The 27500-nt window shown below is 48.3% G+C and overlaps 3 protein-coding genes across 14 annotated transcripts in view; 2 read left to right on the top strand and 1 right to left on the bottom strand.

The window, feature by feature from the left end:
* Nucleotides 1–10923, top strand: part of golga3 (golgin A3) — a 31546-nt gene extending 20623 nt beyond the window's left edge. For 4 of the 5 annotated variants that reach the window (XM_058374666.1, XM_058374665.1, XM_058374662.1 and 1 more), the window contains 19 exons: nt 32–143; nt 249–555; nt 729–931; nt 1052–1189; nt 1338–1499; nt 1598–1966; nt 2057–2134; nt 2243–2506; nt 2599–2693; nt 2885–3101; nt 3188–3331; nt 3422–3619; nt 3703–3819; nt 3959–4098; nt 7124–7256; nt 7381–7503; nt 7691–7855; nt 7962–8119; nt 8220–10923. In XM_058374666.1, the coding sequence (XP_058230649.1) occupies nt 32–143; nt 249–555; nt 729–931; nt 1052–1189; nt 1338–1499; nt 1598–1966; nt 2057–2134; nt 2243–2506; nt 2599–2693; nt 2885–3101; nt 3188–3331; nt 3422–3619; nt 3703–3819; nt 3959–4098; nt 7124–7256; nt 7381–7503; nt 7691–7855; nt 7962–8119; nt 8220–8382 (3286 nt within the window). In that variant the 3' untranslated portion in view covers nt 8383–10923. The remainder of the gene's footprint in view (nt 1–31; nt 144–248; nt 556–728; nt 932–1051; nt 1190–1337; nt 1500–1597; nt 1967–2056; nt 2135–2242; nt 2507–2598; nt 2694–2884; nt 3102–3187; nt 3332–3421; nt 3620–3702; nt 3820–3958; nt 4099–7123; nt 7257–7380; nt 7504–7690; nt 7856–7961; nt 8120–8219) is intronic. The other variant, XM_058374664.1, reaches the window with a different exon arrangement.
* A 201-nt stretch (nt 10924–11124) lies between these two features.
* ankle2 (ankyrin repeat and LEM domain containing 2) lies at nt 11125–26179 on the top strand. Of its 7 annotated transcripts, none has more exons than XM_058374673.1 (13): nt 11125–12079; nt 13077–13459; nt 13567–13761; nt 13818–14035; nt 14594–14782; nt 14867–14989; nt 15116–15188; nt 15341–15510; nt 15927–16033; nt 16155–16345; nt 18979–19543; nt 19637–19768; nt 24902–26179. In XM_058374673.1, exons 2-13 carry the CDS (start codon nt 13081–13083, stop codon nt 25113–25115), a joined length of 2556 nt encoding a protein of 851 aa, XP_058230656.1. In that variant the 5' UTR covers nt 11125–12079; nt 13077–13080; the 3' UTR covers nt 25116–26179. The 7 variants fall into 7 exon arrangements, with proteins under 7 accessions (XP_058230656.1, XP_058230655.1, XP_058230653.1 ...); XM_058374672.1 differs by having other exon boundaries at nt 11126–12079; nt 13080–13459; XM_058374670.1 differs by having other exon boundaries at nt 11126–12208; nt 13080–13459.
* Nucleotides 26180–26806: 627 nt separating this feature from the next.
* The window catches only part of pgam5 (PGAM family member 5, serine/threonine protein phosphatase, mitochondrial), an 11516-nt gene continuing 10822 nt past the window's right edge, over nt 26807–27500 (bottom strand). For both annotated transcript variants that reach the window (XM_058374683.1, XM_058374684.1), the window contains exon 6: nt 26807–27500. This exon is cut by the window's right edge and continues 557 nt beyond it. The gene's annotated coding sequence lies outside the window, so the exon portion shown is untranslated.

Below are 27500 nucleotides of genomic sequence, written 5' to 3'. Positions count from 1 at the left end.
TTTCCACATGTAATCAGAAGTGTGTGTGCAGTGTGTCGTACGGGAGCTCAGTGATGGGGAATCATGATGAGCTGCTGCAGGTGTTGAAGGAGAAGATGAGGCTGGAGGGTCAGCTGGAGTCTCTGACCTCTGAGGCCAGTCAGGTGAGAAAACCTGTAAACCTGTAATAACTGTGTGTGAGTCCAGTTCAATGTGTATCTGAGTGTGTGTACAGTGATTATAACGCTAAGCCCCACCTCCTCTCACAGGCTCTGAAGGAGAAGACGGAGCTGCAGGCGGAGCTAGCGGCGCTGGACGCGCGTCTGCGAGCTCAGTGCGAGGAGACGCGTCTGAGTTCTGAGCGGCAGGCGTCCCTGGCATCCGAGGTGTCGTCCCTGCGCTCGGAGAGGGGCGGGCTGGAGAGGGCCATGGCGGAGCTGCAGGGTCAGCTGGAGGAGAAGAACGCCGGCCTGGAGTCGCTCTCCAAAGACCTGCAGCTCGCCGAGCAGCAGTACCAGAGACTCATGGGGAGGGTGGAGGACATGCAGCAGAGCCTGAGCTCCAGAGACGTTACAGGTGAGGACACAGGAGCGGAAACCATGCTAATGAGACAAATTCTGATTAGTGGAAAAGAACACACACATATATATATATATTTATGTATATATGTATATGTGTGTCCTGCCCCGCCCCTTTTTCCCATTTCCACTTTACTCGTTTCACATTTCATTGTTGTGTGTGTGTGTCAGTGAGTGAGTTGCGTCAGCAGCTGACCGGACTACACACACAGCTGCAGCAGGTGGAGGCTGACCGCGCCGCTCTGAACTCCAGGCTACAGACGTCGCAGGCGGAGGTTCAGTCACTGCAGCAGCTGCGCAGCTGGTACCAGCAGCAGCTCACCATCGCGCAGGAGGCCCGAGTCCGACTACAGAGTCAGATGGCCAACATGCAGGTACACACACACACACACTTTATCCTGTTTAATCCTTCTGTCTCTTTACACAATAATTGTATTTATGTAATGATGCATGCACCAACATGTCTCCTCCTCCTCTTATCCTCTTCCTCGCAGGCGGGTCACATGACTCAGATCGGTGTGCTGGAGAACCTGAAGATAGAGAACGTCAATCTGTCTCACCAGCTCACGGAGACCAAACACCGCTCCATTAAAGAGAAGGAGCGCATCGCTGTCCAGCTGCAGAGCATCGAGGTCAGCCTCCTAGCTAGCTCAGCCCACAAACCAGTTTCACACTGAGCTGCATTTATGCACAAAAACTTTAGCTGAACACCCCAAATACCTCTCTGACTCCACCTCTTCTCTGTCTGACCCCTCCTCCTCTCTGACTCCGCCCCTCCAGACGGACATGTTGACGCAGGAAGCGACCATCCAGCAGATCCAGGATGCGAAGTCGATGGTGGAGAGCGACCTGCAGCAGAAACTGGAGGAGCTGGAGGAAGAGCGAGAGCAGCTGCTGAGAGCAGCCAGTAAAACCACAGCACTCGAGAGGGAGCTAGAAGAGGTATACACACACACACACACACAGACACACACACACATGTCGAGGTGTATGAGTGAGGCGTAACCATCAGGCCTGTGTCCACTCCCTGTCCTCTGCAGGTGAGATTGTCTCTGTCCCAGAAGGACGCTCAGCTCTTGGCGTTCCAGCGTGAACATGTGGATCTGATGAAGAAGCTGACGGAGACGCAGGACGCTCTGCAGAGTAAAGAGCAGGCGCTGCAGCTGATGGAGGCGCGCTACGAGCAGCTGCAGGCCGAGCTGGACGAGCTGCAGGCCGACTCCTCCGCCCGAGACCAAGAGCTGCAAATCCTGCACAACGAGAAGGTTGTGCTGGAGGTGGCGCTGCAGGCGGCGCGCACCGAGAAGAGCCAGCTGGACGACGGGGCCGAGAAACTCGGACAGGACGTGCTGGACTCGTCTGATGCGCTCCAGAAGCTCAGACAGGAAGTGCAGGTCCAGACCACGCAGGTGAGCGTCACAGAGTCAACTCCACTGCATCGTGAGTGAGAAATAAAAAAAGTTAAATTCACTTCCTGTTGGGTTTCTGTAACGTTCCAGATCGAGTCCTTACAGCAGGAGAACGTCTCTCTGAAGAAACTCTCACAGAAATTGAAGGAGCAGTTCAACCAGCAGAAGGTACGTTCATCACACACACAATCTGATGGTGTAAGCCCCTCCCACCAAACAAGCCCTTCCCACCAGAATATGTGTCTAAGCTCCTCTCCTCCATGTGGCCCCCTGCAGGTGATGGTAGAGGCGTACAGGCGAGATGCGGCTTCTAAGGAGCAGCTGATCTCCGAGCTGAAGGCCACCAAGAAGCGTCTGCTGTTGGAGGTGAAGGAGCTGAAGGAGGAGGTGCAGCGGGTGGAGCAGGAGAAGAAGAGCGCCGAGCTGGAGCAGCAGCGCCTCCTGCAGGAGGTCCAGAGAGTGCAGCAGCAGATGAGCAGCCTGGAGGAACATCTGCAGGAGGTGCAGAGCGAAAGAGACCAGCTCGACATGCAGCTGCAGGTACACACACACACACACACATCTTACTTCCTGCTGTTTGACAAGACACCCTAAGTGTGTGTGTGTGTGTCTGTGTGTGTGTTTCTCTCTAGTCTGTACAGTTTGACCAGAATCAGCTGTCTGCAGTCACGGAGGAGAACGAGGTCCTGAGAAAGAAGGTGGAGGAGATGCAAGGCGAGGCCAAGAAGTGAGTCACCTGACCCTTCATCCAGTTGTATAGAAATGCTAACATCGCTAATAATTCGCAAGCAGTGCGTTCAAACCATCAGCTTAATAATAACCCAGTTAGCATAATGGAGAATGTCGCTGGTCTCCGCTAGCTTTGTAGCTGCTACAGGTTAGCGTTATTTAATAGTATAATTTTTTTCTGCCCCTCAGGGCGATTTCGGAGCAGAAGGTGAGGATGAAGAGGCTGGGGACAGATTTGACGAGCGCGCAGAAGGAGCTGAAGGCCAAGCACAAGGCGTACGAGAACGCGGTGAGCATCCTGAGCCGACGGCTACAGGAAGCTCTGGGGGAGAAGGAGACAGCAGAGGCGGAGCTAGTGAAGCTGCGAGCGCAGGTGGACGAGGGCGGGAACAACCAGGCTCTGCAGGTAAGGTCTTGATGAAGACACTGGCGTTATTTATAGCGGAGGAGTGACGCGGGCATGGTGATCAGTGTCGCGGGTTCGATTCCCAGGCGAAGGTGGAGTCGTTGCAGGCGGAGCTGAACACCGTGCTCCAGAGTAAAGCCCTGCTGGAGAAGGAGCTGCAGGAGGTCATCAGTCTGACCAGTGCCGAGCTGGAGGAGTATCAGGAGAAGGTGCTGGAGCTGGAGGATGAGGTTAGCACAGCTACGTGTGTGTCCTTCAGGATCTTCACGTTCTTCTGAAGGGGCGTGTCTTTAACCTGCGTACGTTTTCTCCATGTGCAGCTGCAGGAGTCACGCGGCTTCAGGAAGCGGATCAGACGCCTAGAGGACGCTAACAAGAAGCTAACGCTGGAGCTGGAGCACGAGAAAGGGAAGCTGACCGGACTCGGACAATCCCACAACGCGCTGCGGGAGCACGCTAACGTCCTGGAGGCTGCGCTAGCCAAGAGAGAAGCTGACCTGGTCCAGCTCAACCTGCAGGTCAGCACCTTCCAAACGCAGGACGGAGTTTTACTGCTTATGAAAGACCTGTGTTTTAAAGTGTGTCTGATCTACGCTCACAGGTTCAAGCCGTGCTGAAGAGGAAGGAGGAGGAAGACCAGCAGATGAGGAACCTGGTGCAGACGCTGCAGGCTGCTCTGGAAAAGGAGAAGATCAAAGTGAAGGAGCTGACCGAGCAGGTGGACATCTGTTACTGTACACTTAGAATACTGTCTGATCTCACAGCCTGGATAAAGCATCTGATCTCACAGGACAGTCACATACATCGCTAGAGGTTTCATTAGTGTCTAATCTCAGAGATCGTGTGTGTGTGTGTAGGTGGCTGAGGCGAGGCTGGAGGCTGCTCATAACCGCAGGCATTACCGAGCAGCCGTACTGGAGCTCAGCGAGATCAGGAAGGAGCTCCAAGCCAAAGAGGAGCTGCTGAGAACCCTGCAGGAGGAGGCCAGGAGACTCGAGTACGACACACACACACACACACACACACACACACACACACACACACACACACACACACACTGAGCAGTGAGATCAGACCAGGAGACTCGAGTACGACACACACACACACACACACACACACACACACACACACACACTGAGCAGTGAGATCAGACCAGGAGACTCGAGTACGACACACACACACACACACACACACACACACACACACACACGCACTGAGCAGTGAGATCAGACCAGGAGACTCGAGTACGACACACACACACACACACACACACACACACACACACTGAGCAGTGAGATCAGACCAGGAGACTCGAGTACGACACACACACACACACACACACACGCACTGAGCAGTGAGATCAGACCAGGAGACTCGAGTACGACACACACACACACACACACACACACACACACACTGAGCAGTGATATCAGACCAGGAGACTCGAGTACGACACACACACACACACACACACACACACACACACACACTGAGCAGTGAGATCAGACCAGGAGACTCGAGTACGACACACACACACACACACACACTGAGCAGTGAGATCAGACCAGGAGACTCGAGTACGACACACACACACACACACACACACACTGAGCAGTGAGATCAGACCAGGAGACTCGAGTACGACACACACACACACACACACACACACACACACTGAGCAGTGAGATCAGACCAGGAGACTCGAGTACGACACACACACACACACACACACACACACACACACACACTGAGCAGTGAGATCAGACCAGGAGACTCGAGTACGACACACACACACACACACACACACACTGAGCAGTGAGATCAGACCAGGAGACTCGAGTACGACACACACACACACACACACACTGAGCAGTGATATCAGACCAGGAGACTCGAGTACGACACACACACACACACACACACTGAGCAGTGAGATCAGACCAGGAGACTCGAGTACGACACACACACACACACACACACACACACACTGAGCAGTGAGATCAGACCAGGAGACTCGAGTACGACACACACACACACACACACACACACTGAGCAGTGAGATCAGACCAGGAGACTCGAGTACGACACACACACACACACACACACACACTGAGCAGTGAGATCAGACCAGGAGACTCGAGTACGACACACACACACACACACACACACACACACTGAGCAGTGAGATCAGACCAGGAGACTCGAGTACGACACACACACACACACACACACACTGAGCAGTGAGATCAGACCAGGAGACTCGAGTACGACACACACACACACACACACACACACACACTGAGCAGTGAGATCAGACCAGGAGACTCGAGTACGACACACACACACACACACACACACACACTGAGCAGTGAGATCAGACCAGGAGACTCGAGTACGACACACACACACACACACACACACACACACACACACACACACACACACACACACACACTGAGCAGTGAGATCAGACCAGGAGACTCGAGTACGACACACACACACACACACACTGAGCAGTGAGATCAGACCAGGAGACTCGAGTACGACACACACACACACACACACACACACACACACACACACACTGAGCAGTGAGATCAGACCAGGAGACTCGAGTACGAAACACACACACACACACACACACACACACTGAGCAGTGAGATCAGACCAGGAGACTCGAGTACGACACACACACACACTGAGCAGTGAGATCAGACCAGGAGACTCGAGTACGACACACACACACACACACACACACACACACACACACACACACACACTGAGCAGTGAGATCAGACCAGGAGACTCGAGTACGACACACACACACACACACACACACACACACACACACACACACTGAGCAGTGAGATCAGACCAGGAGACTCGAGTACGACACACACACACACACACACTGAGCAGTGAGATCAGACCAGGAGACTCGAGTACGACACACACACACACACACACACACACACACACACACTGAGCAGTGAGATCAGACCAGGAGACTCGAGTACGACACACACACACACACACACACACACACACACTGAGCAGTGAGATCAGACCAGGAGACTCGAGTACGACACACACACACACACACACACACACACACACACACACACACACACACTGAGCAGTGAGATCAGACCAGGAGACTCGAGTACGACACACACACACACACACACACACACACACACTGAGCAGTGAGATCAGACCAGGAGACTCGAGTACGACACACACACACACACACACACACACACACACACACACACACTGAGCAGTGAGATCAGACCAGGAGACTCGAGTACGACACACACACACACACACACACACACACACACACACACACACACACACACACTGAGCAGTGAGATCAGACCAGGAGACTCGAGTACGACACACACACACACACACACACACACACACACTGAGCAGTGAGATCAGACCAGGAGACTCGAGTACGACACACACACACACACACACACACACACACACACACTGAGCAGTGAGATCAGACCAGGAGACTCGAGTACGACACACACACACACACACACACACACACACACACACACACACACTGAGCAGTGAGATCAGACCAGGAGACTCGAGTACGACACACACACACACACTGAGCAGTGAGATCAGACCAGGAGACTCGAGTACGACACACACACACACACTGAGCAGTGAGATCAGACCAGGAGATTAGACTGCTGCGGTGGGATTAAGGTGATGTGATATAGAATAAATGTATAAGGATTTGTTTGTAACCTCTCTGATGAAGCTGTGATGTCACACGGTTAAAGGAAACTCATTTACATACTCATTTACATACTCATTTACATACTCATTTACATACGGAGCATTCAGCTGTGTCTAATGCTACACAGATATCACAATACTGACCAACAAGTGATAAATCAGGCCGCTTTACTCGTTTATTAATCTTGTATACACAACATAAAACTGTGTGTGTGTGTGTACAGTGTTCATGAAAAATGTGTATCGTGTCTCCTCAGAGCTCAGGACACTCAGCGCTCTCAGGAGGTGTCCCGCTTCGAGGCCGAGCTGGCTGAGGCTCACACACAGCTGCAGATCTTACAGAAACAGCTGGATGATGAGGTCAACAAACAACCGCTCACTAATCAGGAGGTATACACACACACACACACACACACACACACACAGTTTAAATTTCCATAAAATGAATCACACCTACAGTGTTTAGCTCTGCAGTTACTGATCTGTGTGTGTGTGTGTGTGTGTGTGTGTGTAGGTGGAGGATCTTAAGTGGGAGGTGGAGCAGAAGCAGCGGGAGATTGATGCACAGCGCCACCAGCTGGAACTCTCGGAGAAGTGCAACCAGAAAGAGCTGGACACCATGCAGGAAACACTGCAGGTCACACACTCTCTCTCACACATACACACACATACACACACACATACACACACACACACACACACTGAAAGGTGGATAGTCATAAGATCTGAGATGTTTGTCTGGTGTTCTTTTGCAGTAATAGAGGATTTCTGTAGGTTGATTTCTGTGTGTGTGTTTGTGTGTGTGTGTGTGTGTGTGCGTGCAGAGAGTGCGGGTGGAGCTGGAGATGGTGCAGGAGGAGCTGACCAACACCAGAAAGGATAAGTTTGTGCTGCAGGCAAAGGTGGGTGAGCTGAGGAACAGCATGAAGAGCCTGCTGCAGCAGAACACGCAGTTCAAACAGGAGCTCAAACACGCACGCACACGCAAGGTCAGTGTGTGTGTGTGTGTGTGTGTGTGTGTGTGTGTGAAGGGAGGGGTATTGGGAGGCTTTCATGAGTGAAGAAGTCCACTGTAACGTGTTTGTTTCTCTGCAGCAGCGGATGGAGGTGAAGTGTGACTCCACTCCTTTGACCCCGGTGAAGATTCCGGACTGCCCGGTTCCTGCGTCGCTATTGGACGAGCTGCTGAAACCGGCCGCCTCCGTCAACAAGGAGCCGCTCAACAACCTGCACAACTGCTTACGACAGCTCAAGTACTTACGCACACACACTCACACACACTTACACACACACACTCAAAATCTCCTCCATCATCATCGTCGTGTGCGTGTGTGCGTGCGTGTGTGTCTCCAGGGAGGAGATGGACAGTCTACAGAAACAGATGGAGGAGCACACGGTCACCGTGGCGACCTTCGTCTCGGCAGAGGAGGAGCTTCAGAAACTGGGTATCCACAACGACGGGGGTTTGTCCAATCAGGACAAGGAGGCGGAGCCCGAAGAGACAGCCTCTTCGTGAAGCCCCTGTCCAGTCAGTGAGAGGACACGTTTTATCCTGACCCGCACTTTTTAATGGACCGGTTTTATTTACGTTTATCTCGCCCATATATGGTCGTGTCTCATCTTTGTTGGACCTGATGCTTTATTTGTTTGTCCTTTGTGTTTTTCTTTTATTTATCTGTTGGAAAGTTGGAGGACTGTTGCTAGAATTCACCAAAAATCACGTGAGGTATATAACGAGGTGTTCAGCATGTGGACACGCCCCAATTAGTGTTCTCTCGGGGGTTAGGCTGCCTAAGCAGGGCACAGAGAGTCTCCCCGGGTTCTGTCTGGCTCGGGTATAGTCTAATAATATGATGACCCTTGTGATGGTGATAATGTGGTTACTGGACACACACCGAGTCCGGTTCTGATCCCATAGAATTCCCTGAACAGTGTTGTGGACACAGTCCTAATATCAGAGCTTTCATACCTCTTCATCTGCTGATTCTGAATCAGAGTGGAATTGATTCTTTTGAATCGTTGCTGTGTAGTGATTCAATCTCACACTGCACATGTTCACATATCTAAATAAAAAACATCTGAGGTGTGTGCAGTGCTGAACGCGTTCAGTGAAGTGTGTGTGGGTGTGTGGAGGGCTGAACGCGTCCAGTGAAGTGTGTGTGTGCGTGTGTGTGTGTGTGTGTGTGTGTGTGTGTGTGTGTGTGTGTGTGTGTGTGTGTGTGTAGGGCTGAACGCGTCCAGTGAAGTGTGTGTGTGCGTGTGTGTGCGTGTGTGTGTGTGGGGCTGAACGCGTCCAGTGAAGCGTGTGTGTGTGTGTGTGTGTAGGGCTGAACGCGTCCTCGTTCAAACACATTTATTCGGTGACAGAAACTAAAATCTCATCAGAGCGTTACCAGTGAAGTGTGTGTAGAATCCCTGACGTGACCCAGGTACAGGGACTAGAGAGTGCTCCGAAATCTCACCTGCAACGCTAAAACCCAGGTTCGTTCAGTTTCTGCAGCCATATGATTCAGAGTCAAATTAGTGTTGAATCAAAGTCGATTCAGAGTCGAATTAAATTCAATTCAGAGACGATTCAGAGTTGAATCAGAAGAGTTGAGTGGGAAGGAGACCGGATCCTCAGGCATGACGCCGTGCCTCTGTCCAGCTGGAGGCTCGCAGCATGCTGCGATGTGGCCAGTAAGATGAAGTGCAGGCTGCAGACTGACCCCACAGTGATGAATATTGTGTAGATGTTTATATGTAAATAAAACAGATCTATAGACGTGTGAAGGGGTGAGAGCTGAATTCTGGCTTTGACCCAGCCGAAAACGGTTCTGTTTTTTGTTCTGTTCTGTGCAGGAAGTCGTGTGTGTGTGATGTGTAACAGGGTATCCACACACAGCGCTCGTCCTCACACTCTTGGTGAGGATCAGGAGTTAAAGGGCTGTAAGAGCACCGTCTCTAAACCTCACGATGTCTGTGAGCGTCAGTCGGTCAGATCACGGCCGTTACTCTGACACGTTGTTGGGATGACCGGACGCCCATATTTGGTGTTGTCCTGTACACATTGTACACGTGGGTCAGGAATTAAAGGGCTGTTAATCGCTGAGTAAAGAGCAAAAGCACCGGCTCCTGAATAAACTCGCCTCCCTCTCTGGAGTCTTCTGAATCCCCGCCCCCAAGCCCCGCCCTCAGGGAAAGTCACCGCGGCGATGCTCTCATCACAACACTGTGCTGAAGTTACAGGGTCACGCCTCACTGATCTCATTACCATACACCACACGCTCGGGTGGGTCACTTCAGTTAGGTAGCTCTCTCTCTATCCTTCTCTCTCCCTCCTCCTCTTTAACTTTCTCTCTCTCCATCCTTCCTTCTCTCTCTGTACTTTCCACAGCTTCCAAAGCTCCTCTGTTGGAGAGAGGCACTCCTCACTCTGTCCTGCTCACATCATCATCATTATTATTATTATTATTATTATTATTATTATTAATGTTATTGTTATATGATCAGTTCTCATGAGGTTGCAGTAAAGTACTGAGTCGTCGTTGAGAGCTGAATCACTGACGTGTGTGTGTGTGTGTGTGTGAGAGCGCGGCGTCTCTGCAGTGTGTCATTGATCCTGTATATAAAATGGAGCTGTACTCACAGAGATGGACACTGACTTTGCACAACTGACCGGTTGGGGGGGGCAGTTGAAGATGTACAATATTCTTTTGTTTCTGACTGATCCTGATTTACTGTCGTGTGTGTGTGTGTGTGAGACGAGACTAACTCTTGCTCTCAGTGTGCTTCTGTGACACACACACACACACACAAGGTCCAGCTTTGGCACTGGAACCTCACAGCTCCTGGGAGATAATAGAGATGAGCTTTAAAGTGGACGTGTGCTGAGCAGCAGCTGATGGTCGTGTCCACTCTCCTCACTGACCAAGCCTCAGTAAAAGGCATGTATTGTGATGCTGAGAGTCTCTGCACAGGTCTACTTTAACGCTGCTGCAGCGGCACTTTAAGGCTGAAGAAGAGTGTATATGATTGTTCATGATAAAGTTTAAAATAAATAACAGATTTACTTCCACTTGTCTTTTGTTTGTTTGTTTACGTCACCTCCTGAGTTGTGTGTGTGTGTGTGATACCAGGAATCTAATCTCAGATGCAGTGGAAATCCTGGGTGTTGTGGAGTTAGTTTGATGAAATCTGATGTAATAAAATGACCAGTGATTGTACAGTGATGGGGCGGGGGGTGAGGGTGGGCGGATACTTGTGCCCTATATGAAGTGCTCAGCTGATGTGAAGGTTGTTCCTGGACCCTGAGAGCAGGACAGTGGTGCTTTAATGGACTGCTCGGGTTCAGGTGAGCCGCTCCGACCTCAGACCGAACACAGCGAAGCATCTTCAGTGAGGAAGAGCCTCAGGTTACTGCTCTGCAGGTAAACAGGGTCACTGTGCAGAGTGGACAGGGTCAGTACAGTTCTCTATCAGTCCATGTATCAGAATGTGCTCGAATTAAGAGTACGGGTCAGAAAAGTGGAGCTGATTCAGATTCAAATGATCTATTTTCACTCCTTGAGCCTGTGAGAATGCTGACCAGATTTCTGACCCTCGTGTTAATATCTTAGTTACAGCACCATAAAGACTTACTAACTTTATGTAAAGCTGTCAATCAAACGCTTAAAAGCTTTATCCAGATGTTGTGTACATACAGACTGGGAGGGGGGAGGAGCTAAGCAGAGTTGGGGGCGTGTCTATAAAATGACCTAAAAGCTTTATCCAGATGCGTATAGCGCCTCAGACTAGGGAACTGGGAGGAGCAAAGCAGAGTTTGGGGGCGTGTCTATAAAATAACTGACAGGCTTCCCAAATAAACACTTTCTGGAGTGTAACGAAGTTTTTTCAGAATTTTTTTTTTTCAGAAACAATAATACAGGCCGTGGCTGTCATGATTTACACATGTTCAGCTTTTTAATATGTAATAAATGTGAGAGAAACATGTTTTTAATCCACTGTCGCGCTTTTAATGCCATTTTAAATGTAATGTAATGACGGGATGTGACCAGAGGTGGCGCTGATGGACTCTTACCATGAAGAAGTAGCGAAGAAGAACGTTCCGGAAGTGCGTGTGTGCTAGCGTGCTTCTCTGTCAGTTTAAACCGGACAGGTTTCCTCTGGAGAACAGAAATTCCCTGAATATTGTATGAATTTCAGCGTTGTTGAAGCGGATTAATTGATTTAATGTAAGAAACATCTGGATGAATTTTATTGCAATATTTATTACACCAAATAAAATGCTGCTAATTGTGGTGTCCAAGGTAACGGCTGTCATTTAAAGTAACTGACCGAGAGGAAGCTTTTCCGGAGCAAAGGTGAGCTTTGTGTGTAGAGTTTAATGTCTGTGAGAATGAACATGATATTAAAGGATTTATTAGTTAAAAAGATGTGATTTTGCAAATCCGTCTGACAAACCGCCGTTCCAACTCCTGAGCGTCCGCTGTGCGCATGCGCAGGAGTGCCGAACGCGAAGCGTTTGCTGTGCGCATGCGCGGGGCCGCTTGTAAACAATGCGCGTTTGAGATCGTCCTTATTATTACCTTGTGCGTCCTTTCTAATGAACTGCAGATCACACCACACCCCGGACCTGTGTTTTATTCCCGTCATGCAGCACATGCGCTGCTGTTAATCCGCTCTGAATGGTGAGTAGCGCTCTCACACGGCCCGAGGAACCGGTACCGTAACCTGCACGCGCACAAAAGCGGTGTCTGACATGCCTCTGGGTGTGACGCGTCTGTCTGTGCTGTCCTGAGCTCCTCACCCACACACACACACCTGACACTGAGGCAGCTCCTCTTCCTCTGCACACTGCACTCCCATCTCCTCATCTGCTCCAGAGACTCCTCTCATAGCTCTGGTCAGCTCACGGTGGACAGTGTACACGAGGTCCAGCAGTCTGTCTGCACTCATTTGAACATCTCTGTCCAGTGCGCCTGGAACGTGAGGCAGATTAATGTTGACCGTCATGTCCACACACTTCTGAGAGAAAACAGCATGTAGTTAACATACAGTTGAAGTCTGAGAGCTAATGTCTTAATAATAATAATAATAATAATAAGTTTAATAAATGTCCAGATCTAAGGCACTGTGTGCAGACAGACTGCTTTAACTGACCCTGTGTGTGATGTTAAACGATGGTCCTTGCAGTGTGTTTGTGTGTGTCAACTGATGTTCTTTTCCCAGCAGCATGGAGGCCGCTCTGAGCCGGCTGAAGTCTCTGAGCGCTGACCAGCTCAGGGAGGAGATCCTCAAAGCCAACCTGAAGTGCGGCCCCATCACGGCCACCACACGTGCCGTCTTCGAGCGCAAACTGGCCCGCGCCCTCGTGGAGAACGCCGGAGTCTCCGTATCAGAATCTGGAGGCTCCGCCCCCGGCGCCACCCTGGCCGAAGAGGGGGACGTCGGGTACCACCTGGGCCTCAACCCACCCGAGGAGGAGCCACTGAGTGAGAAGAGCGCGTCACCCTCCCGGCATGATGTCCAGACGCCAAACAGAACTGACCAGATCACACCCACGCTGTACTACGGAGTGTGTCCACTGTGGGAGGATGTGCTGGCCAGAAACGGTGAGATGATGTCCGAGGGTGGAGCTGATCTTTCACGGAGCTGAGTTATTCATATTAATAATGACACATGATATATTGCTGATGATCTTGTGCTGCTGCTCCCTCAGAGAGAGCTCACGTCTACACGGAGAAGAAGGAGGCTCTGCAGGCGGTGAAGATGATGAAGGGCGCCCGCTTCAAGGCCTTCTCTACCCGAGAGGACGCTGAGAAGTTTGCCAAGGGCCTGTGTGATTACTTTCCCTCCCCGAGCAAGTGCGCCCCCTGTGTGTCCCCTGTGAAGACCGCCCTTGTCTTCAGCAAAGGTGAGACGCGCTTCCTGTTCCTGCACACGCGTCTAAAACCCTCACGTTATGTGTAGATGCTCTGTCTGTCTGTCCATCAGAGGGCGTGTCTCTGGCCGAGACGGACGGGATAAACCGAGAAAAGGCCAACAGCTTCAAGAGTCCTCGTCCTCAGGACCTGACGGCGCGGCTGCGAGTGTGTGTGGAGCGAGGAGACGAGGCGTCCTTCACCGAGCTGGTGTGGAGCAACCCGCGCTACCTCATCGGCTCCGGGGACAACCCCACCGTGCTGCAGGTCCGAGCGCACTCTTAACTGGGTTAGCTGTTTGTCCTGTTAGTGTTACCCTAACCTCGGGGATCTGAACCCACTGTGAGCTCCAGATCTGATACAGGATCTGAGGAACCCGTCTGCTTAAGGATAGAGCTCCTCAGTACTCAGGAGCCTCCTGCTAGGTTCTGGATATTCAGTAGAGCTGCTGCCTGGAGGCTGGAGGGAAAGATTGGGGGGGGGGGGCTGCTCTGAAATGCACCTCCAGGAACGTAGCAGTTTGAGGACCTGAAGCAGGTCGAGGTGCTGGATTGTTGTAGCTGAGAACCTTATGGAGGTCTTGGGTTCCTCATGACCACAGTCATGTATCAGTGGTCACTAAATAGTCCACTGAGGCTGGGAAATGTTCACATTTTATCTCCAGTATGTCTGCTCACCTCAGAGCAGGAGCAGGTTTCCATATGACCAACCATTCTGAATCAGTTCCATGAGAGCAGCTACTTTCTGTCTCCAGAGCTAGTGGTAGAATGGTCAGTTGGTCAGGAGCTGCTAGAATACCGGGGTTTAATTTTGTGTGTGTGGTAGGAGGGCTGCAGGTATAACGTGATGCACGTGGCAGCGAAGGAGAATCAGGCGGGCGTGGCTCAGCTGCTGCTGGACACTCTGGAGAACCCGGACTTCATGCGCTTGATGTATCCTGATGACCCGGACAGCATGCTGCACCAGCGCATCCGCTACATCGTGGACCTGTACCTCAACACGCCTGATAAAGCCGTGAGTTCGCTCTGACCGGAGACTCCTAGCGCAGTAGCCATGTGTGTGTATTAACAATGTTGTGTGTGTGTGTGTGTGTTTCAGTGCTTCGAGACGCCGCTGCACTTTGCGTGTAAGTTTGGCTGTGCAGCTGTGGTCAACGTCCTCTGCTCTCACCCCCACATTGACAAACATAGGAAGAACAAATATGGGCAGAAACCCTACGAGGTGACTCCGCCCACAACGCTGCACTACAACACCATAATAATAATAATAATAATAATAATAATAATAATAATAATAATAATAAAATGGAGTAAACCCCTGACTCACGTGGTCCTGCTCTCATTTCAGATCATTTGTGAACGGATGAAGGAAAAAAGTAAAATCCCGGAAGTCAGACAGAAGATCACAGAATATCTGGAAGGTAATGAAGGTGGAGATCTTCCACAGGGTTCATGTCTTATTGTTGTTTGCTTGTTTGTTTGTTTGTGTAAACACGGTGATGGATTTATTCAGGTGTTTATGTTGTGACATTCTGATGATGATATGAGCCTGTTTCTGATTGGTTGGCTGCAGATCGGTGTTACGTGCCCCTCCTCCGAGCAGCCGATAACTCCGCCCAGCCTGTGATTGGTGCTCCCTGGTCACCTGAGCCCATGGAAACCCTCTCACCGCTCTTACCCAGAAGCCCCCGGGAGCCCATGATGACCGTCAGGGCCTTCGCCGGCCCACTGAGCCCCTCTAAAGTCAGTCCCAGCACTGTCTCACTGTCTGTCTGTCTCACTGTCTGTCTCACTGTCTGTCTCTCTGTCTGTCTGTCTCACTATCTTTCTTTCTTTCTTTCTTTCTTTCTTTCTTTCTTTCTTTCTTTCTTTCTTTCTTTCTTTCTTTCTTTCTTTCTTTCTTTCTGTCTGCCTGCTTGTCTTTGTCTGTCTGTCTGTCTGCCTGCTTGTCTTTCTGCCTGCTTGTCTTTCTGTCTGCCTGTCTTTCTTTCTTTCTTTCTTTCTTTCTTTCTTTCTTTCTTTCTTTCTTTCTTTCTTTCTTTCTTTCTTTCTTTCTTTCTTTCTTTCTTTCTTTCTTTCTTTCTTTCTTTCCTTGTAATGTGTGTGGTTTAACGAGGGTGTGTGTGATGTGTCTGTAATTTTGTGTGTGTGTTGATCAGGCAGATGAGTTCAGGCGAGTGTGGAAGACGCCCCCCAGAGTGCGGGCGGAGTATTTCCACCACATCCTCAAGTCCGACCCGGAGCGTGGAGCGGAGCGAGTCGGCAGGTGACACACACACACACACACACACACACACTGCATGTGTGTCTCTAACATGCTAGCTCTCTTCATCCAGCTGCTCCATTAGCCTCACTTGTGTGTGTGTGTGTGTGTGTGTGTGTTCCAGAGACCTGGCGCGGGAGCTGGGACACCCCTGGGCTGAGTACTGGGATTTCCTGGACAGTTTTGTGGACTTGGTCTCAGTGGAGGGTCTGAGGCGTCTGGAGGACTTCCTGAGCAAGAAGGAGTTCAGTGAGCGCGCTCGAGACCAGGCTGGAGAACTCAATAACAGCAACAAGTTCAGGACTCCATCTCCTGGTATATACACACACAAATATATATACACATACACACGCACACACATGCACACCCACATATATATATATATATATATACACACACACACAGACAGACATATATACACATACATGTATATGTGTATATATATATATATATATATATATATATGTATATATATATATATATATATATATATATATATATATATACAGGGGTTGGACAATGAAACTGAAACACTGGCCAATTTAGTGTTGGAGGTTTCATGGCTAAATTTGACCAGCCTGGTGGCCAATCTTCATTGATTGCACATTCCACCAGTAAGAGCAGAGTGTGAAGGTTTTGGACGCAAGAGGAAGCTGTCTGAAAGGGATGTCCGGGTGCTAACCCGGATTGTATCCAAAAAACATAAAACCACAGCTGCCCAACTCACTGCAGAATTAAATGTGCACCTGAACTCTCCTGTTTCCACCAAAACTGTCCGTCGGGAGCTCCACAGGGTCAATGTACATGGCCGGGCTGCTACAGCCAAACCTTTGGTCACTTTGGTCACAAAATCTTGGGCTGTGGACAATGTGAAACATGTATTGTTCTCTGATGAGTCCACCTTCACTGTCTTTCCCACATCCGGGAGAGTTACAGTGTGGAGAAGCCCCAAAGAAACGTACCACCCAGACTGTTGCATGCCCAGTGTGAAGCATGGAGGTGGATCAGTGATGGTTTGGGCTGCAATATCATGGCATTCCCTAGGCCCAATACTTGTGCTAGGTGGGCGCGTCACTGCCAAGGACTACCGAACCATTCTGGAGGACCATGTGCACCCAATGGTTCAAACATTGTACCCTGAAGCCGGTGCTGTGTGTCAGGATGATAATGCACCAATACACACAGCAAGACTGGTGACAGAGTGGTTTGATGAAGATGAAGTGAAGTTGAACATCTCCCATGGTCTGCACAGTCACCAGATCTAAATATTATTGAGCCACTTTGGGGTGTTTTGGAGGAGCGAGTCAGGAAACGTTTTCCTCCACCAGCATCACGTCGTGACCTGGCCACTATTCTCCAAGAAGAATGGCTCAAAATCCCTCTGGCCACTGTGCAGGACTTGTATCTGTCATTCCCAAGACGAATTGATGCTGTATTGGCCGCAAAAGGAGGCCCTACACCATACTAATGAATTATTGTGGTCTAAAACCAGGCATTTCAGTTTCATTGTCCAACCCCTGTATATACACACACACACACACACACACATATATATATATATATATATATATATATGTACACTATATTGCCAAAAGTATTTGCTCACCCATCCAAATAATCAGAATCAGGTGTTCCAATCACTTCCATAGCCACAGGTGTATAAAATCAAGCACCTAGGCATGCAGACTGTTTTTACAAACATTTGTGAAAGAATGGGTCGCTCTCAGGAGCTCAGTGAATTCCAGCGTGGAACTGTGATAGGATGCCACCTGTGCAACAAATCCAGTCGTGAAATTTCCTCGCTCCTAAATATTCCACAGTCAACTGTCAGCTGTATTATAAGAACGTGGAAGTGTTTGGGAACGACAGCAACTCAGCCACGAAGTGGTAGGCCACGTAAACTGACGGGGCGGGGTCAGCGGATGCTGAGGCGCATAGTGCGAAGAGGTCGCCAACTTTCTGCAGAGTCAATCGCTACAGACCTCCAAACTTCATGTGGCCTTCAGATTAGCTGAAGAACAGTGCGCAGAGAGCTTCATGGAATGGGTTTCCATGGCCGAGCAGCTGCATCCAAGCCATACATCACCAAGTGTAATGCAAAGCGTTGGATGCAGTGGTGTAAAGCACGCCGCCACTGGACTCTAGAGCAGTGGAGACGCGTTCTCTGGAGTGACGAATCGCGCTTCTCCATCTGGCAATCTGATGGACGAGTCTGGGTTTGGCGGTTGCCAGGAGAACGGTACTTGTCTGACTGCATTGTGCCAAGTGTAAAGTTTGGTGGAGGGGGGATTATGGTGTGGGGTTGTTTTTCAGGAGCTGGGCTTGGCCCCTTAGTTCCAGTGAAAGGAACTCTGAATGCTTCAGCATACCAAGACATTTTGGACAATTCCATGCTCCCAACTTTGTGGGAAGAGTTTGGAGCTGGCCCCTTCCTCTTCCAACATGACTGTGCACCAGTGACCAAAGCAAGGTCCATAAAGACATGGATGACAGAGTCTGGTGTGGAGGAACTTGACTGGCCTGCACAGAGTCCTGACCTCAACCCGATAGAACACCTTTGGGATGAATTAGAGCGGAGACTGAGAGCCAGGCCTTCTCGTCCAACATCAGTGTGTGACCTCACAAATGCACTTCTGGAAGAATGGTCAAAAATTCCCATAAACACACTCCTAAACCTTGTGGACAGCCTTCCCAGAAGAGTTGAAGCTGTTATAGCTGCAAAGGGTGGACCGACGTCATATTGAACCCTATGGATTAGGAATGGGATGTCACTTAAGTTCATATGCGAGTCAAGGCAGGTGAGCGAATACTTTTGGCAATATAGTGTATATATATACACACACACACACACATATATACAGTAGAGTTGTGGGTGTATTGGGTATGACATTTGTGTGTATATGACGTGTGTGTGTGTGTATATGTGTATGGTGTGTGTGACATTTCAGGAAAGCAGAAGAAGTTCAGTAATTCTGTGTCAGTGGGAGCGTTCCTGGACGAGACTGATATCTCCCTGGAGGAGATAAAGAACCGACAGAATGCAGCCCTTACCAGCATCACCTCCTCCTCCTCCTCCTCCTGCTGCTCTAAAGATGACCAGGGTGGGCGGGGCTTCCACATCCTGCCCGTCTCACAAGACTCCGCCCTCATTGAGCCGCAGAAGCCCGCCTCTTCCTGCCCTCCGTCACCCATCTCCAACCTGATGGCGGAGTTTGAGCGCATGACGCTGCGCGACCCGGACAGAGGCGGGCAGGAAGGGGCAGAGCTTTCGAGTACAGGTTCGGATGAGTACTTCCAGGCACGGGAGAGCATGGAGGAGGAGGAGGAGGGGCAGAGAGCGAGGACCCGAATGGGATCGAACGGAGAGAGATTGATCTGTTCACGCTCCAGATCCTGGGATCATGGAAGCTCCGCCTCCTCCTCCACCTCTGGATCTTATAGATCGTTGGATTGTTCTAATGACCTCATCCTGACCACGCCCCCTCGTGTCAGGAAAGGACTGTTTATTGAAGGGTGAGTCAGCCGGCAGTGGACACTGTGTTGTGTTGTGTTGAATTAGCATGTGTGTGTGACATTAGTGTTGTGTGTGTGTGTGTGTCCACACAGAGACTCTCCCTCCAGACTGGACCGTGACGTGTACTTGGCGCTAGGAGCCGTGGAAATCGACCCACTTAAATATCCCAGCATTCACAAGTGGAAGAGCACCGTCCAGTCATACAGCAGCGCTGAGATGCAGAGGTAGGTCGCGTCCAGCTACTGACCACTGACTACAGGCACTGCGGGGAAGAGTGTCTCTGACACTAATCTAACTATCTACAAATATATCTAACTACTACTAGTCTAACTATTTACTAATCTAATTATCTCTTTCTAGTCTAACTATCTACTATTAATCTAACTATCTACTACTAGTCTGACTATTTACTAATCTAACTATCTACTACTAGTCTGACTATTTACTAATCTAACTATCTACTACTAGTCTAACTATTTACTAATCTAACTATCTACTACTAGTCTAACTATTTACTAATCTAACTATCTACTACTAGTCTAACTATTTACTAATCTAATTATCTACTACTAGTCTAACTATTTACTAATCTAATTATCTACTACTAGTCTAACTATTTACTAATCTAATTCTCTTTCTAGTCTAACTATCTACTATTAATCTAACTATCTACTACTAGTCTGACTATTTACTAATCTAACTATCTACTACTAGTCTAACTATTTACTAATCTAACTATCTACTACTAGTCTAACTATTTACTAATCTAATTATCTCTTTCTAGTCTAACTATCTACTATTAATCTAACTATCTACTACTAGTCTAACTATTTACTAATCTAATTATCTACTACTAGTCTAACTATTTACTAATCTAACTATCTACTACTAGTCTAACTATTTACTAATCTAATTATCTACTACTAGTCTAACTATTTACTAATCTAACTATCTTCTGCTAATCCAACTATATACTAATCTATCTACACCTAGTCTAACTATCTACTAATCCAACTCTCTACTAATCTAACTATCTACTAATCCAACTATCTACTACCAGTCTGATTCTCTACTAATCCAACTATTTACTACTACTACTATTACTACTAGTCTAACTAACTACTAATCCCACTATCTACTAATCCAACTATCTACTACTAGTTTTACTATCTACTAATCCAACTATCTACTACTAGTCTAACTATCTACTAATCTAGCTAAACTAACTGTCTGCCACCAATCTAACTATCCACTGCCCCTTTATCCTCTACCACAAAAAAACAACCATCATTAGCTCTTTAACTCTATACTAACCAGCTTATGTCATGATAACTAGCTACTCAATGTATTTCTTCTCGCCATCTGTCTGAGATGTTATTGATGATGACCTCACTCCATATTAAAAAGCTTGATTGTGTCTGTGTGTGTGTCTGTGTGTGTGTCTGTGTGTGTGTGTGTGTGTGTCTGTGTGTGTGTGTCTGTTTTTGTGTGTGTGTGTCTGTGTGTCTGTTTTTGTGTGTCTGTGTGTGTCTGTCTGTGTGTGTCTGTGTGTGTGTCTGTGTGTCTGTTTGTGTGTCTGTGTGTCTGTTTGTGTGTGTGTGTGTCTGTGTTTTGTGTGTGTGTCTGTGTTTTGTGTGTGTGTGTCTGTGTTTTGTGTGTGTTTTGTGTGTCTGTGTGTGTGTTTTGTGCATGTTTTTGTGTGTCTGTCTGTGTGTCTGTGTTTTGTGTGTGTCTGTGTTTTGTGTGTGTGTTTTGTGCATGTGTTTTTGTGTGTCTGTGTTGTGTGTGTGTGTGTGTGTGTGTGTGTCTGTGTGTGTGTGTGTTTTGTGCGTGTTTGTGTGTGTGTCTGTTTTGTGTGTGTGTCTGTCTGTGTGTCTCTGTCTGTCTGTGTGTCTGTTTTTGTCTGTTTGTGTGTGTCTGTCTGTGTTGTGTGTGTGTGTCTGTGTTGTGTGTGTGTGTCTGTGTTGTGTGTGTGTGTGTGTGTCTGTGTTGTGTGTGTGTGTGTGTGTGTGTGTCTGTGTTGTGTGTGTGTGTCTGTTTGTGTGTGTGTGTGTGTGTGTCTGTGGTGTGTGTGTGTGTCTGTGTTGTGTGTGTGTGTGTGTCTGTGTTGTGTGTGTGTGTGTGTGTCTGTGTTGTGTGTGTGTCTGTTTGTGTGTGTGTTTTGTGCGTGTGTTTGTTTGTGTGTGTCTGTGTTGTGTGTGTGTGTGTGTGTCTGTGTTGTGTGTGTGTCTGTGTTGTGTGTGTGTGTGTGTGTGTCTGTGTTGTGTGTGTGTGTGTTGTGTGTGTGTGTGTGTGTGTGTCTGTGTGTGTGTCTGTGTGTGTGTCTGTTTGTGTGTGTGTCTGTGTGTCTGTTTGTGTGTGTCTGTTTTGTGTGTGTGTGTCTGTGTTTTGTGTGTGTGTTTTGTGCATGTGTTTTTGTGTGTCTGTGTGTGTGTTTAGTGCATGTGTTTGTGTGTCTGTGTGTCTGTTTGTGTGTGTGTGTCTGTGTTTTGTGTGTGTGTTTTGTGCATGTGTTTTTGTGTGTCTGTGTGTGTCTTTGTGTGTCTTTTGTGTGTGTGTGTATATGTGACTGTGTGTGTGTGTGTGTATATGTGACTGTGTGTGTGTGTGTATATGTGTCTGTGTGTGTGTGTGTCTGTGTTGTGTGTGTGTGTGTCTGTGTTTTGTGTGTGTGTTTTGTGCATGTGTTTTTGTGTGTCTGTTTGTGTCTGTGTGTGTCTTTTGTGTGTGTGTGTGTATATGTGACTGTGTGTGTGTGTGTGTATATGTGACTGTGTGTGTGTGTGTATATGTGTCTGTGTGTGTGTGTGTGTGTCTGTGTTGTGTGTGTGTGTGTGTGTGTGTGTGTGTGTGTCTGTGTTGTGTGTGTCTGTGTTGTGTGTGTGTGTGTGTGTGTGTGTGTCTGTGTTGTGTGTGTGTGTGTGTCTGTGTTGTGTGTGTGTGTGTGTGTGTGTCTGTGTTGTGTGTGTGTGTGTGTCTGTGTTGTGTGTGTGTGTGTGTGTCTGTGTTGTGTGTGTCTGTGTTGTGTGTGTCTGTGTTGTGTGTGTGTCTGTGTTGTGTGTGTGTCTGTGTTGTGTGTGTGTCTGTTTGTGTGTGTTTTGTGTGTGTGTGTGTCTGTGTTGTGTGTGTGTGTCTGTGTTGTGTGTGTGTGTCTGTGTTGTGTGTGTGTCTGGTTGTGTGTGTGTCTGTGTTGTGTGTGTGTCTGTTTGTGTGTGTTTTGTGTGTGTGTGTGTGTCTGTGTTGTGTGTGTGTCTGTGTTGTGTGTGTGTCTGTTTGTGTGTGTGTCTGTTTGTGTGTGTTTTGTGTGTGTGTGTGTGTGTGTGTGTGTGTGTGTGTGTTGTGTGTGTGTCTGTGTTGTGTGTGTGTCTGGTTGTGTGTGTGTCTGTTTGTGTGTGTGTCTGTTTGTGTGTGTGTTTTGTGCGTGTGTTTGTTTGTGTGTGTGTGTGTCTGTCTGTGTGTGTGTCTGTGTTTTGTGCGTGTGTTTGTTTGTGTGTGTCTGTGTTTTGTGCGTGTGTTTGTTTGTGTGTGTGTCTGTGTTTTGTGCGTGTGTTTTTGTGTGTGTGTCTGTGTTTTGTACGTGTGTTTGTTTGTGTGTGTGTGTGTCTGTTTGTCTGTGTGTTTTGTGCGTGTGTTTGTTTGTGTGTGTGTGTGTCTCTGTGTCTGTGTTTTGTGCGTGTGTTTTGTGCGTGTGTTTTGTGCGTGTGTTTTGTGCGTGTGTTTGTCTGCGTGTGTGTGTCTGTCTGTGTGTGTGTCTGTGTTTTGTATGTGTGTTTGTCTGTGTGTGCGTGTGTGTGTTTGTCTGTGTGTGTGTGCGTGTGTCTGTGTTGTGTGTGTGTGTCTGTGTTGTGTGTGTGTGTCTGTGTTGTGTGTGTGTCTGTGTTGTGTGTGTGTCTGTGTTGTGTGTGTGTGTCTGTGTGTGTGTGTGTCTGTTTGTGTGTGTGTCTGTTTGTGTGTGTGTCTGTTTGTGTGTGTTTTGTGTGTGTGTGTGTGTGTGTGTGTGGTGTGTGTGTGTGTGTGTCTGTGTTGTGTGTGTGTGTCTGTGTTGTGTGTGTGTCTGGTTGTGTGTGTGTCTGTTTGTGTGTGTGTTTTGTGCGTGTGTTTGTTTGTGTGTGTGTGTGTCTCTGTGTGTGTGTCTGTGTTTTGTGCGTGTGTTTGTTTGTGTGTGTGTCTGTGTTTTGTGCGTGTGTTTGTTTGTGTGTGTGTCTGTGTTTTGTGCGTGTGTTTGTTTGTGTGTGTCTGTGTTTTGTGCGTGTGTTTGTTTGTGTGTGTGTCTGTGTTTTGTGCGTGTGTTTTTGTGTGTGTGTCTGTGTTTTGTGCGTGTGTTTGTTTGTGTGTGTGTGTGTCTGTTTGTGTGTGTGTTTTGTGCGTGTGTTTGTTTGTGTGTGTGTGTGTCTCTGTGTCTGTGTTTTGTGCGTGTGTTTTGTGCGTGTGTTTTGTGCGTGTGTTTGTCTGCGTGTGTTTGTCTGCGTGTGTGTGTCTGTCTGTGTGTGTGTCTGTGTTTTGTATGTGTGTTTGTCTGTGTGTGCGTGTGTGTTTGTCTGTGTGTGTGTGCGTGTGTGTGTGTGTCTGTGTTGTGTGTGTGTGTGTCTGTGTTGTGTGTGTGTGTGTCTGTGTTGTGTGTGTGTGTCTGTGTTGTGTGTGTGTCTGTGTTGTGTGTGTGTGTGTGTCTGTGTTGTGTGTGTGTCTGTGTTGTGTGTGTGTGTCTGTGTTGTGTGTGTGTGTCTGTGTTGTGTGTGTGTGTCTGTTTGTGTGTGTGTCTGTTTGTGTGTGTTTTGTGTGTGTGTGTGTGTTGTGTGTGTGTGTGTGTCTGTGTTGTGTGTGTGTGTGTCTGTGTTGTGTGTGTGTGTGTCTGTGTTGTGTGTGTGTCTGGTTGTGTGTGTGTCTGTTTGTGTGTGTGTCTGTTTGTGTGTGTGTTTTGTGCGTGTGTTTGTTTGTGTGTGTGTGTGTCTCTGTGTGTGTGTCTGTGTTTTGTGCGTGTGTTTGTTTGTGTGTGTGTCTGTGTTTTGTGCGTGTGTTTGTTTGTGTGTGTGTCTGTGTTTTGTGCGTGTGTTTGTTTGTGTGTGTGTCTGTGTTTTGTGCGTGTGTTTTTGTGTGTGTGTCTGTGTTTTGTGCGTGTGTTTGTTTGTGTGTGTGTCTGTGTTTTGTGCGTGTGTTTTTGTGTGTGTGTCTGTGTTTTGTGCGTGTGTTTGTTTGTGTGTGTGTGTGTCTGTCTGTTTGTGTGTGTGTTTTGTGCGTGTGTTTGTTTGTGTGTGTGTGTGTCTCTGTGTGTGTGTCTGTGTTTTGTGCGTGTGTTTGTCTGCGTGTGTGTGTCTGTCTGTGTGTGTGTCTGTGTGTGTGTGCGTGTGTGTGTGTTGCAGTTGGCAGACTCCGGCCGTGTTAAAGCCTCACTCCAGGCTCCAGTCTCTGACTCCTGGGTCTCCTGTGAGCCGTTACAGTCCGGTCAGACACGCCTACTCGCCTGACCACTCCAGTCCAGGACGCTACAGCCCTGCCCACTGCAGCTACAGCCCCACCCACGCCAGTTACATCCAGCGCATTCGGCTCAAGCACTTTGGAGACTCGCCCATTTAACACAAGCTCGTGGGTGGACGCGGAGTCTGACCGCCTGTCCTCCTCAGACACGCCTGGACTGGACTGGACTGTAGCATGAACTGAACTGCTACACTCTAGTGTATATTTTTAATCAGTTGTCCTTTTCTTATCTCTGTGTGTGTGTGTGTGTGTGTGTGTGTGTGTGTGTGTAAGTGTACGTCCGAGTGTGGATTCGTATGGTCGTTATTTATGGGTGATAGAGAGGTCATCTGATTCACACGCTCCTCTGAGCTGTTAGAGCTAATCAAATAAAACTAGCTGAATAAAGAGAGATCAGGAATGGATCATGTGGTGTAACTCAGTAGCACAACGTTCTCCATGTGTGGTGGAGAGACGGGGAAGAGCTGGTGTTCCTCACAGCGCCTCCTGCTGGTCACTAACTGGACAGTAACTGTCTGTTGTGGACCAGGCCTTTCTGTTTTATTTTTCTTCAGTAATAAATCTGTTGCTTCACGCTCAGCCTGCTTTATTTCAGAGCACACGCTGAACACCATCGTCATAGTTCCAGTGGAGAGGCGTGGCCTGCGGTAGGGAGGTGGGGTTATCAACCAGCACATTCTGACATCACAGTATAAACAGCACAACACACCTACTTTTCTAACTAGAGTAAGCCATGCTGAATCCCGTCACACAGGAACAGCACTTTTTAATGACCTTTTCTTAACAAACAAAAAAAAAGGGTGTGGTCCTGGGGTGTGTGTAGTGCCTTTTGATGGTGAACACACGCACGCACACACACACACACACACACACACACACACACACACACACACACTCTGGAGCACATTTCTGTGGAGAACAAAAGAGTAGTGAAGTGTGTGTGTGAGATGCCTATAATTTTTCGTGTGTGTGTGTGTGTGTGCGTGTGTGTGTGTGTGTGTGTGTGTGTGCGCGTGCGTGCGTGCGTGTGTGTGCGTGCGTGTGTGTGCGTGTGTGTTCTCGCCCTGTTGCATGACTCAGTCCTGTGTTATTTCCCGGCAGAAGGAGAAAAGTTATTTGATGTACTACTGAGGAACAGAATAAAGCTCGTAGCGTCTCGTAAACTCTGGGCTTCAGCTCTTTATTCAGCTGGAGGTGTGTGTGTGTTTGGGCCGAGTGTAAATTCTGGGAACGGTGGCTCCGCCCACTTTTCCATCTTTCTCTTCTAGAAAGCTAAACCTTTGTGAATTCGAGTTCATATCACCAGTTACTGTAATCACCTTCTTCATCTTCATCATCATCACATCTGATATAAAATCATCACACCCTGAAGGAATTAGAGAAAACTATGATCTGGAATTTGTTGGACTCAGAGCCTCAGAGTGGAACAGAACAGAATGGCGTGTATCACTGTGTTTGTCCTGACCTCAGGATCTCACACTGTGGATCTGAGGAAAATCTGTCGAAAGTTTCACCTGAACAAACACCAACCAACCAAATCTACTTCCTTCATATTTACAGAGTTGCTAAAGGAGGGTGAGACAGTGCAGGTTTCACCTGAAGATCACACTACAAAGCTGAGATATGAGACATCAACGTCTCCACTAGTTCCAGTGTAGCAGTATTGGATCTACAGGATCTACAAAACTCCAGTTAGCTGCTTTACACTTTAAAGTTTTCTATTCCCTCAGAGTGCAGAGGAGGACTGGTGATGTGTGTAAACATGAATTAAACACACAGACTGCAGAATCTGAAGATTTACTCTTTAATTCTCAAAATCAAAAATACAGTAAAACAGAGATACAATTAAAACAACGGTCACTTCCTGTCTGACCATTCTGATTCACACACACGCACACTGCTGGCTTTCAGAAGAACATCTGGATTTAAGGTTGAGGTGTGCGTGTTCACACGGACATGACACTAATGCTGAGTTAAAATAACGAGTGAACTGGATGAATGCTGGCAGGAGCGAGAAATCTGATTGGTCAGTTTTCTCTCTGGTATTTCTACACTGAGTAGGATTCTGGGACTGAGGAACAGACAAGCGGAAATCCTGCTCCACATCAAGGCCTCTGGTCGTTTTCAATATCAAACACCGTGCTTTAAAACAGAAAAAAAGAAACCCTGATCAGGAGTCTGTAATGAGTGACGCTGTGTGTGTTACTGACCACAGCTCTTGTCCAGAACGGGGTTCAAACACACACTAACTAAACACAGACATGATGCTGGTTTTCCCTCGTCTAGGACCAGAATCTAGATTCATGAAGAGAAATCTGATGCTTTTCTTCCTCAGTAATCCAGACCTAGACAATAATCTCACCAAAACTGCACACACACACACACACACACACACACTGTAAACACAGTCGAGGAGGAGTCAGGGCATGAATATAATCAGGGATCTGTCATGATGAAGAGATTCAGGGTGAAACGGCTGAACAT

Source organism: Hemibagrus wyckioides, linkage group LG22 (assembly GCF_019097595.1).
Source record: "Hemibagrus wyckioides isolate EC202008001 linkage group LG22, SWU_Hwy_1.0, whole genome shotgun sequence".
Lineage (NCBI taxonomy): Eukaryota > Metazoa > Chordata > Actinopteri > Siluriformes > Bagridae > Hemibagrus > Hemibagrus wyckioides.
The sequence above is the reverse complement of the archived record's forward strand: the minus strand, read 5'-3'. Positions and strand labels throughout refer to the sequence as shown.

Excerpts from the sequence above, each read along its gene's own strand:
- ankle2 (XM_058374667.1), top strand. The coding sequence starts at position 12,342 with ATGCGCAGGAGTGCCGAACGCGAAGCGTTTGCTGTGCGCATGCGCGGG. Across the intron at positions 14,990-15,115 it reads ATGGGCAGAAACCCTACGAG|ATCATTTGTGAACGGATGAA; the intron begins GTGACTCCGCCC and ends CTCTCATTTCAG. Across the intron at positions 15,511-15,926 it reads GCCCACTGAGCCCCTCTAAA|GCAGATGAGTTCAGGCGAGT; the intron begins GTCAGTCCCAGC and ends TGTGTTGATCAG.